We start from the raw sequence: 13,578 nt of genomic DNA on the forward strand, positions 1-13,578 counted from the left end.
CATGCTAGAAGGGAACAAACTCTTGTGTTGTCATCAACTAACCACTACATGCATTAAATACTAAGTATTAAATAAATGCATTTACTAAGTAACCTTAAGTAAATAGAATAAATAATTAACAATTAATTATTTACTCTAACACCCCCACTTAAGTGAAACTTAGGGAAATGTCTTAAGCTCACAAAACTAAGATCAATGCATAATGGGTCCTGGCAATGAGGCCATTTTAGGTACCCAAGTACAATGCAACAAAAGATGTAACCTCTGTAAACGGGGAAAGAGAGAAAACCACATGAGAAAAACCCTCTCCCAAAAAGAGGTAAGAACCTAGTGAAGAACTGAAGAAGCCTTCAACTAGGGAAATGTCCCCTAAAACAGGAACAAGGAGTGATCATGAAGAAGCATCATTGAAGCATGAAGAAGTCGCAAATCTGCCAAACTACTTATCTGAAGAACCTCCATGGAAGAAGAAAGCACGAACCAAGCATGTCTATATGGTAGATGATCTATCTCACCGAAATGCATAGGTAGCCAGCCATTGCAATCGCCTTGTACATAGGATCAACCATTGAATACATAGTTCACACTATCGAACAATCGAACCATAGATGCATTAGAACAACAGTATAACCCCCCCTTAATGCAGACAGGGTGAGATGACAGGCAACTGAGAAGGTGGACCAAAGTCTCTTGCAAATGAACCAAGAACGAGGAGAGAGGAAAAGAGGTACAGACACCTATAAAGACACGGTCAAACTGACTCTTCATGGGGCTAATGTCATGGAAGGGACACTCACTTGACAAAGGGAGAATGCCTAAAATAGCAAACAAATATCCCCCCCATGGTGCTTTATGAAAATAGTGCATGTACAACTGACTCAAAACAATGTTCATGATCCCCAGAATGCAAAAGTGGCACTTTATCTCAGTGTGATACAAAAAAGTGCTTCAAAATGATAGGTATAATGATCAAAATAGAAAAAGAGCTGCAACAAAACAAAGTACAGCTCAAAACAAGAGAAACCGTGCTAGAAAAATGATCCTCAGGCCTAAAACACTCAAAATATCTACCATATAGCTAAAACACCAAAACTATGATAGAAAGAGCATGGGCCAAAAACTAAGAAAAATGACTATATTTCTAAAAAGGGAGAAAACCTGCTTTCCAAAAATATAAAGTTTTCAAAAAACAGGCATGGGACGCAGAAGATATGCATGCCGGAGTCAAAAAAAGACTTCGGACTTCAACAAAAAAAATGGATAATAAAAAAGCATCAAAACTTAAAAATACCTACACCAATGTCTTTGTCTCAAAACCAACTTTCTGACACTTCTTTCAGATCAGAAAAATACCTCCGTATGCAAAAGTTATGGCCAAAAAACCACAAGTAGGTCCAAAAGTGAATCAGGAGAGGTGCAAGGCAGGATGGATGATGCAAGGATGATGTCATGCTAACATCAGCAAGTCACTCATTTAAAATTGACAACCACATCAGCCATCAAGAAAAAAAGGAGGGCCACGTGGTGGTACGATAGATGACATGGCAGGGGCCATGTGGAAATGTGCCACGTGGCAAACCTGCCATGTGTCAGTCGCTAACGAGCTGCAGAAGCTACTAACAGTGTAGAAAATTGTGACTTAAAAACTGCCAACTATCGCTGACATGGACTAGGCGGCGGACACCTGGCGAGCAGAGCAGAAGGGAGACAGAACCAGGGCTGAGCAGCGGAGGAGGCGATCGCAGGAGCTGAGTAGCAGCAGAGGTCAGAAGCGCTACCGGTGGAAAGCCGTAGGTGAGCAGCGACCGAGCCGCGACGGTGCAGGAGCCGCGCAACTGGCTGCAGTGGCCTGCGGGCTGAGCACCGGTGGCGTGGCGTTGGCCCTGTGGTGGCGCTGTGGCAGGCATAAAAAAAGATGTATTTTTTTAATTTTTCGCTATCGAAATTGTCCTTACAGTCCGTACGGAAGCTCCTTATGTAAAAGAAATTTTGCCTCCCAGAGCTCTGTCTCCAAATTTGACAAGTTTTATATGAATCCTGACTGCAAACAGCCTTCTGGATCCAATGGTGATGTCTGTTTGGTCCCAAAGTGCTCCAAAAAAATAATGATCCCCTGATTTGAAGAAAAAATGCACAAACAAACTAGGGTTTGTGACTCCAAATCATAGCTTCAAAATTCTTCAACGAAGCAGCAGCAGGAAGGCTCTGATACCATGTTGGAGTTGAGGAAAGCCAACTCCGAAGATGCCCAAGATCACCTACATGTGAGAACCTGTCAAAGAGAAGCCAAGAAGAGGAAGAGCATGGAGCTAGGGAAAAACCCTAAACGGACATGAGAAACCACAAGTATGCAAACACAATGAAAATGTATTTACAATGAGAAGTGATGATAATACAATGAGAGAGAGCTCGCTTATAAAGAGCTCATGGAAGCTTGTAGAACAAGCTGGAAGGTGGTAGAAGATAAGGATGACAACTCAGCACATATCCACAAAAGGTGGAACATGCTAGAAGGGAACAAACTCCCGTGTTGTCATCAACTAACCACTACATGCATTAAATACTAAGTATTAAATAAATGCATTTACCTAAGTAAGCTTAAGTAAATAGAATAAATAATTAACAATTAATTATTTACTCTAACAGTAATAAATACTAGACATGTTGTTCATATTATTGAAAGATTAGATGATGAATAGAAAAATCAAGAATACGTGCAACCAAATTCCATTGAATCTAATCAAGAATCAACAAAAAATGATGCAATGGAAGCTAGATATGGTAATGAAATTATGAAATAAAAATAACTATGGGTATTAAATTTACAACTATATTTTAAATTTGTTAATGTTATATATCAAATATTAATACTCTTGTTGAATTAGATGATCAACAAAAAATTCAAAAAAAATGTGCAACCATATTTTATTGATCTTAATCAAACAATAGCAAAAATGAATACAATGCAAAGTAGAGATAGTAAGGAAAATATGAAATAAACTTCAATCAATTGTGTCTTTAGTTTAAAAATAAATTCTATTATTAACACAATACATTTGCAGGTGTTGATGATGTCTATATGGAGGATGGTGATAAGAAAATTTTTGTAAATTTATCGAAGTGATAAAATTGGTTCCAATTAGAAGAGAGTATAATATAAGTCAAGACTAAGAGCTTGACTATGAAGGATTTTCAAAACATATTGTATTATTTTATGACTCAAATATTACATCCTTGATTTTGTGCTTTTACAAGGGATTTGATTTTGTATCATTGTGAAAGCATTATGATGGTTTGAGTTATATTTTTTGCACTATAGTTGTTCATCATATTCAAATATTTATGTTGTCTTCAAATTCCCATGTAAGTTAGCATGTAATGTTTGATCCAACTTTAGTATTTCAATAACACAAATGTTGAAATAATGTGTGTGTGTGTGTGTGTGTGTGTGTGTGTGTGTGAGAGAGAGAGAGAGAGAGAGAGAGAGAGATAGAGAGGTATTTCAATAACACAAATATTGAAATAAAGTGTGTGTGTGTGTGTGTGTGTGTGTGTGTGTGTGTGTGTGTGTGTGTGTGTGTGTGTTATGAATAACATGGTGAAATTAAGCATTTTTTGTGTAACAATTTATATGGCTAAGAATCACTTGATTTTTCTCATTCTTGTTTATAACTAGTTTTGAACCTTGCATGTCGATTGTTGCTTGCAATGCTAGAATATAGAGAATTTTAAACTTCAACACACCACACCATTATATGCAACATCAAATTCTTAATTATATTCTCCTATGCACTAAGAGATAATTAAACAATAATATTTGATATTTAAGAACATAGTTTATAATTGATTCTTAGATGTGATTTTTTAATTATCAAAAGAAATCAAAAGTACACATGTATTATAAATGGAAACTCAAAAAGAGACAAAGATATCTGATGATGGAGTCAATATCTTCGGTCAGCCGAAAATAATTAACATGATCATATTTTATTCTTGCATGATACCTATGAGGTATAGCATGTGTCCTAGCATGTTTTAGGTGTGTAAATTGGAAGGTCAAATACCCAATATAGAATATAGAGAAATAATTGTCTAAGACAACAATAGAAGCGCACTAGAATATGTAATTAGCCAATAGGCTTTCCTATTGGAGTTCACTCCAACAGGAAGTTGTCTCATGCTGGAAACAACCAGTCGAAAGTTGTCTTACGTCAACCAAATAATTTTCACATTAAATATTTTCTGTACGCATGTAGTAGGTTTTTCTTTATTGGTTTGTTTTCCTCTGAAATTTTGACATGGCACTATAGTCTCTCTTTTCCAATATGGACGGGTAGCAGAGAGAGCTAACTCGTATTTGGTGAGAACTAGGTGGTGTAGAATTTCCTTTATGTTTATAGAATTGTTTCTTTTAGGGATCAATTAGCCTAAAACTACAAATAAAATTTTCAGATTTCCACAACTTGACTTGAAATCTGAAGACTTCTAGATTATGTGTAAGGAGATGGAACACATGCAAATCGATTTCTCTTTCCCTCATATCTTCTTTATTTAGCTGGAGAATTTTAACCCTGACATTTAGGGCAGAGAATGGGCAAGAAATTGTGTGTGATAGGTGGATCGGGCTACATCGATTCATGGTTAGTCAAGCGCCTCCTCCAAAATGGCCACACAATTCATGCAACACTCAGAGATCCAGGTATTTCATTATGCCTTGTTGTTCACTAAGGATAGTGAGAACAACAATTTCCTCTGCCTTTTGGTGTTTTAATGGAAACTATTGAATTCAAGCTCTAGAAGCAATCTTTGCACTTAAATTTTGAAAAAAATTAATTCTTTCGAGTTTTGAAAGTGATCTTTGCACCTAAATTTTGGAATTTTTTTTTTCTTTTGAGCTCTGGAAGTGATCTTTACACCTAAATTTTGAAAAATTTCAATTCATTTTTGTAAATAAATAATGTGGCAAAGGCTAGTCATCTGCTTTCACTCCTTGGAGCTAAAGAAAGGCTCAAGCTTTTCAAGGCAGATTTGAGTGAAGACTGTAGTTTTGATGTGGGGCCAGCCTTAAACATCACACACTAAGGAAGAAATTAAGCCAAGAAAAGTAAGTCAAACTTTGACTATTTAACACTTTTGCACTAGGAATCAAGCCTTAGTGTGTGATGTTTAAGTCGTTCGTTGATGTGGCCATCAGCGGTTGCGAAGGGTTCTTTCACCTTGCAATGCCCCTTCTCTTCCATTCACAAAATCCAGAAGTTATATTTTGTTTCCTTTTTTAGAAAGATTAAATAAATCCACAAGACTTTATACCTTTTAAGTCTTCTGACTTGAGCTTTATTATTAGCTGATAGGCTTTCCCATTGGAATTCACTCCAACCGAAAGTTGTCTCATGCTGGAAACAACCAGTCGAAAGTTGTCTTGTGCTAGCCAAATGATTTTCACATTAAATGTTTTATGTACACACGTAACAGTTTTTGCTTCATTGGTTTGTTTTCTACTAATCTCTCTTTTCCAATATGGAAAAGTTGCAGAAAGCACTAAGTGTAATGCACCATTCAATATTTTCCACTCACCATTGAATGCTCATGTACGCAATATTATTTGCCATCTCCTCTAAACTGTAGTCACCATTTGCTCTTGATGTGTGGGATTCGTTTGGAGCTTTTAATTCAATTAGCAAGGATTTGCCTCCTTCGAAATTTGGAAGGGAAACAACAACCATTGCAAATACACAAATTGATTGGAAGGAGACTCCAGATGCGCACATTTTCAAGGTCGATCTACTAGGCAAGTAATTATTTTGGGTCTATTTTATGTTGCAATTTCAATCTGGCATTTTGGTTGTTGTATTTGCAATTTCCTTGTTCCTTTGTAGTTATTGATCTAATAGGGTTTGGATTTGTTATTTTTTGTCGGGTCTGTGAAAATAGAAGTTGAGGATGGACAGATCCTACAGATTAGTGGAGAACGCAATAAAGAACGGGAGCAAAAGAATGAAAAATATCACCAAGTGGAGCACTCACGCGGCAAATTTTTGCTACGATTTTGGCTGCTTGATAATGCAAAGCTAGAAGATGTGAAAATTTTCATAGAAAATGGAATGTTGATTGTGACTGTGCCAAAACAGTCAAAGCAGAAGGGATACGTTAAATCCATCGAGATATCTGGTTGATAGATGAGAATAGGATGGATTTGTAAAAGGGTAAAAAGTGTCTATATGTAATACCGTTGATTCAACAAAATGAAAAACAAGTGGTTTGTAACCTATAAATTCATGTTTTGTTTAGAAGTGTCAATGTTTATAAGCCACCGAGGGAGAAAGTGAAAGAGAGGGAAAAAAATTATTTTAATCATCCCAACACATTGTTTTTTGTCTAAGTTTAATCACCTTGTGCACAAGTTCATTTGGTTTTCACTTTAATTTTTTTTTTTTTTTAATTATAATTATTTAAATGAGATAAACATTGTTTTATAAAAAGAATCATAGATATAATTTTCTAATTTTTTTGTAAGTTACTTTTAATACATTTTTAATAAATTTATAAAAGATAATTAATTATTTTTTCATTTTGATTGATTAATTATTATCCCATAATTAATATTATTAAATCATAATATTAGAATATTAGTTTTCTTGCTATTTTTTAAATTCAAAAATAATATTAAAAAATGACTTCTATAACATAGACAAGAGCCTACAACACAATGGTAAATTGTAAGCCTCTTATCTAAGAGGGGGGTAGATGACTAAAGTTAAGAACAAAGTAAAAATGAAAATATAGACATCTAACACCTCTCTAAAGTGGTGAATCAGACAAGGTATATAAATGGAAAGCATCAATTTTTTTGAATCCATTAGAATGATATTTAACTATTATTTTGTTAAAAATTATAAATACTATTTTTATCTTATATAATATTTTAAGCAATATTAATGAAACTAGTGGTACTGGTAGCTAGTCCTCTTCGAAAAAGAAAAGCAGAGGATGATGGTGGAGAAACTGCAAGTGGGATTGTAAGGAAACCCTACGAAGTCAAGTGCGGGAAATTGGAATGATGTGTTTGGAATTGGACATGGTTTTGTGTCCTAGTTTTCCGTTGTCGAGATCAAACTCTAGGGTTTTGACTAGCCATGTTAGTGTTCCTTCTAGTGAGTTTTTGAGCAAGATTAGCAATAATCAAGTGCAAAAAGTTGAAGTTGATGGGGTGCATTTTACATTCCATTTGAAGCTGGAAGTCGATAGCTTGCTAGAAACTATGGTGGTTTTGGATCGAACAACAAAGCATGTTTTGTACACGACTACAAGGCCAACTGACATTAAAATGCCCTACAAGAGGATGCTAGAAAATCAAGTTGAATTTGGAGCCGCTGATAATTGGTTTGGTGGTTTTCTTATTTTTGCATTGGTATGTTTTAGTTGGTATTTATTGACAATACACATACATATAATAAACTTGGAAAATAGTCATCAAACTGATTAGCATTGGTATTAAAAAATATCTAATTAATGTTATACCACAGAAGCTCTAATTGCATAATGTACATAATTCTGAATTCTATCAAGAAGTTTAGTTACTCACATGGTCAATACTAAAAGAGGATGGTCCTTGACAAGACTGTCCATCTCTTCAAAATTGTCACTGCCAATTTGACTCGAAATCACACAGTTAAATCCTGATAGTAATATCACAATTTGACTTGCTATGGAAATTATCTCCTACTTATCAATTGATGAGCTTAAGGGGATTTCTAATGAATGGTTCATAAGGCACAACACTTGGTGAAGGTTTTGCAAATGGGGTTGCAAGCTTTGGGTTTAACCATGGAGGAAACTCAGTAGTTCAGCGCGCTCAGGGTAGAGTAGTACTAGGATGGTTGACCTCCTGGGAAGTCCCGGTGCTTCACCCCTGTGAGCATCACCTAGATCCAATGAGTGCTAAGTGATCCATTTATTCTCGTGAGAGATGGTTTCGTGTTGAATCACTACTCATGAAACATGGGTCAATGAGTTTGACTCAAAATCACATAGTTAAATCTTGATAGCAATATCACAATTTGACTTGCTGTGGAAATTATCTCCTACTTATCAATTGATGAGCTTAAGGGGCTTTCTAATGAATGGTCCATAAGGCACAATACTTGGTAAAGGTTTTGCAAATGGGGTTGCAAGCTTTGGGTTTAACCATGGAGGAAACTTTGTAGTTAAGCGGGCTCAGGCTAGATTAGCATTGGGATGGGTGTGCTTCACCCCTGTGAGCATCACCTAGATCCAATGAGTGCTAAGTGTTCCATTTATTCTCATGAGAGATGGATTCATGTTGAATCACTACTCGTGAAACATGGGTCAATGAGTTTGACTCGAAATCACACAATTAAATCCTGATAGCAATATCACAAAATGATATACCTGTTTGGATGCTGAGAAATTTCAGCGTTTGGGTTTTTAAGTTCTAAACAATCTATAACAATTGATGAATATCTTTTTGAATAGAATTGTGTAAAAAATTATCTTAAGCAGGAAACTATCGCCTGAAACTCTCAAATGTATTTTTTGAATGTTACCATTTTAATTATATTTACTTTATGTAATAATAATTATTTTTCTTCACTATATTTATTTTGAATATAGTATTTTAAATATAAAAATGTTAATATAATATTATTTAGAAGGTGCAATTTTTTATATAATTACAATGCACCAGTGCCAATCATAAAGTGGGTCAACTATATGTGTATTTGTGTGGCGAAACACATTTTCCATAGCCCCACACCCTCCCCTCACCCACCCTAACTCTTCTCTACCCCTTCTCTCCTTATTTATCCCTTTGTCCATTATAGACATAAAACAAGCATGTTGGTGACAATTCAAAGTTTTTATTTCAAACATTCATGAAAATTGATGCATATTTCCTTTAAAGCTATCACTTGTCCATTAGACTTATATAATTAAAATGCGCCAGTGCCAATCATAAAGTGGGTCGACTATATGTGCATTTGTGTGGTGAAACACATTTTCCATAGTTGTGTTAACAAAACGTGGAAGACATGCACTCTACTCTATCTGGGATGTACATATTGACATTAGATTATCTTTACATTGTTTACATTTGTTATTATTATAATGTTTGATATAAATATATATGTTTTTCATTCATAAATATAGAAATTACTTTTTACATATTTATATATATTTAATGTTTAATGTCTCTTTATCTCTTCTTCTTTATCAATCTCCTACTATCTTCCCATCTACATTTAACTTCCTCTCTTCTTTATCTCTAGACATCTCCCCTTCTCTCTGTCTTTCTTACCCCCTCTAATGGACCTTGCCCCACACACCCCCCCTCATCCACCCCAACTCTTCTCTACCCCTTCTCTCCTTATTTATCCCTTTCTCCATTGTAGACATAAAACAAGCATGTTGGTGACAATTCAAAGGTTTTATTTCAAACATTCATGAAAATTGATGCATATTTCCTTTGAAGCTATCACTTGTCCATTAGAACATTTGCTAGTAAACAAAATCCTTTTCTCAATGAACTATCGATTAACCTCATCCTCATTTACTACATAAATGCATGTGAAAAAGACCATTTTTTTGTTTTATTGACTTTTCACCAATTTTTTACACACTTGTTGCACACCAAGATCATTTCCAACATCAAATGTCCTGGCATTTTCCAACTTTGTCAACTAATAGGTCAAAATGCTACAAGATCAAGCTACCAATTGAAGAACAACACTTCTAAAATTTTACAATTTACCTATCTCTCATACTCTTATGTTTAGGTGTTTGTATTCATCTCTATATTTATCTTCTTCATTGTATTCATATCTTATTTGAAGATTCTTGATCCCTTCATCCCATTCACTATTTTTCTTCCCACTTCTCTCCACAACTATTTATTGTATTGATTCCCTACCCTCTTTATCTTCATTTCTACTTTAAAATATTCTTGCTTCAACTAAGAACTATATTGCATTGTGTCTCTTGTTTATAAACGAAATAGTTTGACAAATTTTTGCTTAACTTTGGATATGTGGGCATTTAAATAAATTGTTTAACATTTTATTTTTAATACGTTGGTCAAAATAATGTTCTTCAACCATTTGACATGGTTGAATGATGTTGGATGCCATTTTGAAATTTTATTCCATCTCAAGCATGATCACCCTCTCGCTTAGGTTCCACTAAACACAAGTTTGCATAACGTGTCCATGACTTTATATTTTACGATTTTAATGTAATCATTCTAATCAAACAATCATAAGGAGAATTCATTTCCATCTACATAATTCAGTTGGTGGTAGAAAAGAAATCTAGTATTATAAAATCATTCTAAGAGAATTTTTAATTGAAATTCAAAAGGGATGATAAAGGTATGTTATTTTTATGAATTGACAAATCTTCATGCCACATGGAATCTCTAATCCTAAACTATTTTATATAGGATTATGTCGGATACAAGATGAAAATGGAATTGATTGAGGTTCGTATAATTCTTATTAAGTTAGGAATTGATAAGGAAAAGTGTGAACCCAAAGAGTCCGTACGAGATGGAGTGGCTACAGCTGAGGAACAATGCAATTATATTCAATGAATTTGTAAAGAAAAAACCCTCACAGGACTAATTGCATGATATTACAAGTTTCATTTAAATCTATTTATAGCTCAAAAAATATTTTTTAAAATGTACTATTCAAATCAACTCTTGAATTGGAATGTTGTACAATGTTTGAACCTCTAAAAAGATTAATGATGTGCATATGCCACTATTCTATATACAAATTCAATTATATGTTATCAATTTGAAATCTGTCCATTAATTTTACATCTCTTAATTTTTTCTTTGCTGACAAAACCTATCGACATACCCCTTGCACCTCTTTCTAGTGCAAGTGCTAGTAAATAAATAAAGGAAACATTTTTTGAGAAACATTGTAAGAGGATGAAGTCGTTTAAAGGCCATGCCCACGCCCAAGTTGGGTTGTTTGACGTAAGCCGTCCCCTACGCAAGATTATTCATCGTCCATGTCGTCATGCAATACAAATATCCTAATTTTGTCATAACAAAAAAGGTATATTGCAGCTTTTTTGTCTTAATCAAATAGATGATCAAAATTGTCACATATATGGTGGCTACTATCTATGGTTCAAATTCACGTGTGTGTGAAAGTACAAGGAGGTGCAATAAATATCTCTTCTTTGGTACAGAGTAGGAGCTCATCAGATTCGACTTCTGCCTATGAATAACAGCTATTTCCTGGTCGAAGAAAAGATAAAGATTATAATATGGATAGTTGTAATGGAGGGAATGATACGAAGAAGGGTGGCGACGTAGTTGTGGTTTTATACCGAGCAACGGGCCACACGAATCCCATGCTCCAGTTCTCAAAGAATCTGGCCTCCACAGGCAATTTGCTCGTTAAGTTCGTCACATTCAATTACAATCACCGCAAAGTCATTCAGGCCAGTGAATCTCTGAAGCGCCTGAAGCTGGACATACGCTTTGAATGCATTCCAGACGGTCTTCCAGAAGACGATCCCCCTCTGGACTCGAACATAAATCCAGTAGTGTTCAAGCATATGCTGGACAATATGGACGGCTCGGGACTCGAACACCTGATCCGCCGACTCAATGTCCTCGCGGGAGACAATCATCCTCCGGTCTCCTCTATAATTTACAATTCGTTCCTTCCGTGGGTTCGAGATATTGCGAATAAACTGGGCATCCCGCAAGCCTTGTTCTGGACGCAGTCCGCTGCTGTTTTCTCCATTTATCACCACTTTCGAAACAGTCAGATTCCGACCCTGTTTCTCTCTTTCGCTCTGTTTTTTTTCTCAAACTACTTAAAATTCGTATCTTTAGCTTGTTTCTCTCTGATTGTATATTTTAATCCCCAAAATCTAATTTTGTGATTGATGGCTTTGTTTTCCAGGAAAAGGGTGGGATTGCGGAAAAATGCCTGAGATCGTGACAATCCCGGGCCTTCCCGAGCTGAAATCGACCGATTTACCGTCGGCATTCTTGGGAACAAGCGGATTCATCAGGTATTATCTACGGCAATTGGACGTTGTGAAGGATGTCTCCTGGGTGATTGCGAATACGGTGTATGATCTAGAGCCTGAAATCATCGATTCCCTTAAATCAAACTCCCTCCCTTTCCTCCCAATCGGGCCTTCCATTCCACGGGCTTTCTTGCAGGATCCCGATTCGGAGGACAGACAAGTGGGTGGGAATCCATGGAAGGCAGCGGACAGCATGGAATGGCTGAACGAGAAAGATGCCATGTCGGTGTTATACATTTCGTTCGGCAGCATCTTGGTCCTAAGCGAAGAACAGATCAAAGAGCTCGCTTTGGGCATTCTGCAGAGTGGGAAGAATTTCGTGTGGGTGATCAGGGCTCCTCCAGGACACGGTCACATTGGGGAGGTTTTGCCCGAGGGATGCATGGAGGAAACGAAGGAGAGGGGGTTGGTGGTGGATTGGTGTGCTCAACTGGAGGTGCTGTCCCATCCGTCGGTGGGGGCATTTATGAGCCACTGCGGGTGGGATTCGACTCTGGATGCTCTGAGCTTGGGGATCCCGATGGTCACATTGGGCGTTTGGACGGACCAGCCGACTAACTCAAAGTTCGTGAGCGATGTTTGGAAGACGGGGGTGAGAATGAGGAGGGGAGATGATGGGGTCGTGGGAAGGGAAGAGACGGAGAGGTGTATCAGAGCGGCCATGGAATTGGGAAGTGAAGAGGGAAAGCAGTTGAGAAACAATGCTTTGAAATGGAAGGAATTAATGAAATCTGCTGCAAGCGAAGGAGGTTCTTCATACGGTCACTTGAACACCTTTGTTCAGGAGATCACCTCCAAAGCCACATAATTGTTCAGAGACTAGACACCAACTGGGTATTTGATCTTATCCGAATATGGATGATTCTTCTTCGATGTGTCGTAGACAATGAATGTTTGTATACAACACGTTGTCAATGTAGAGAGCTGGCATGATATTGAAAGCCCGCAGGAGTAATAATGATTGAATTCCTCCACGGAATTAGAAAGTGTTTTCATGTGTGGATGGGTCGTCACCAGGAGCTTTCATTCAATAAAATCCAAAGTTCTCTTTTAAGTAGTGAGCTTTCATGATTTTTAATAAAGTTCTCTTTTAAGCAGTGAGCTTTCATTCAATAAAATCCAAAGTTGCAAATTTTTCTCGTTTTACTTTTACTTTGCATAAATAATTTAGGATAAGAAGTGGGTGGAAACAATTAAATTCAAATAATTGATAACTACCAATCACATTTTAGTGTTTTTAGTATTCGATGAGTAAGTCAAAAAGGTATGGAAGTTTAATTTCTCTATCGTATTAAAAAGTTGTTTTGAAGTGGCCCATTCTCCAGCTACATTTTCATATTGTGTACCATGCTTAACACAACCTTTATCCACTCAACCTTGAAAACCTTGGGAAAAACTAGGGCACGCGTAAGCCCTTTCTCAGAAACAATCTTATATGCCTCTTTCGGTACCTCATTTTCACACAAGTTGTCATAGGCACTTCTAAGTTCAAAATATCCAATCTCC

At 36.3% G+C, this 13,578-nt stretch overlaps 1 protein-coding gene across 1 annotated transcript; it reads left to right on the forward strand.

The window, feature by feature from the left end:
* The first annotated feature begins 11,224 nt into the window (after window positions 1-11,224).
* Window positions 11,225-13,169, forward strand: LOC149576096 (UDP-glycosyltransferase 75C1-like). Its single transcript, XM_089791911.1, has 2 exons — window positions 11,225-11,800; window positions 11,943-13,169. Exons 1-2 carry the CDS (start codon window positions 11,296-11,298, stop codon window positions 12,878-12,880), a joined length of 1,443 nt encoding a protein of 480 aa, XP_089648037.1. The 5' UTR covers window positions 11,225-11,295; the 3' UTR covers window positions 12,881-13,169.
* Window positions 13,170-13,578: the final 409 nt, after the last annotated feature.

The sequence above is a fragment of the Cupressus sempervirens genome, chromosome 1, assembly GCF_028749045.1.
Source record: "Cupressus sempervirens isolate cs-2001-9-10 chromosome 1, ASM2874904v1, whole genome shotgun sequence".
Lineage (NCBI taxonomy): Eukaryota > Viridiplantae > Streptophyta > Pinopsida > Cupressales > Cupressaceae > Cupressus > Cupressus sempervirens.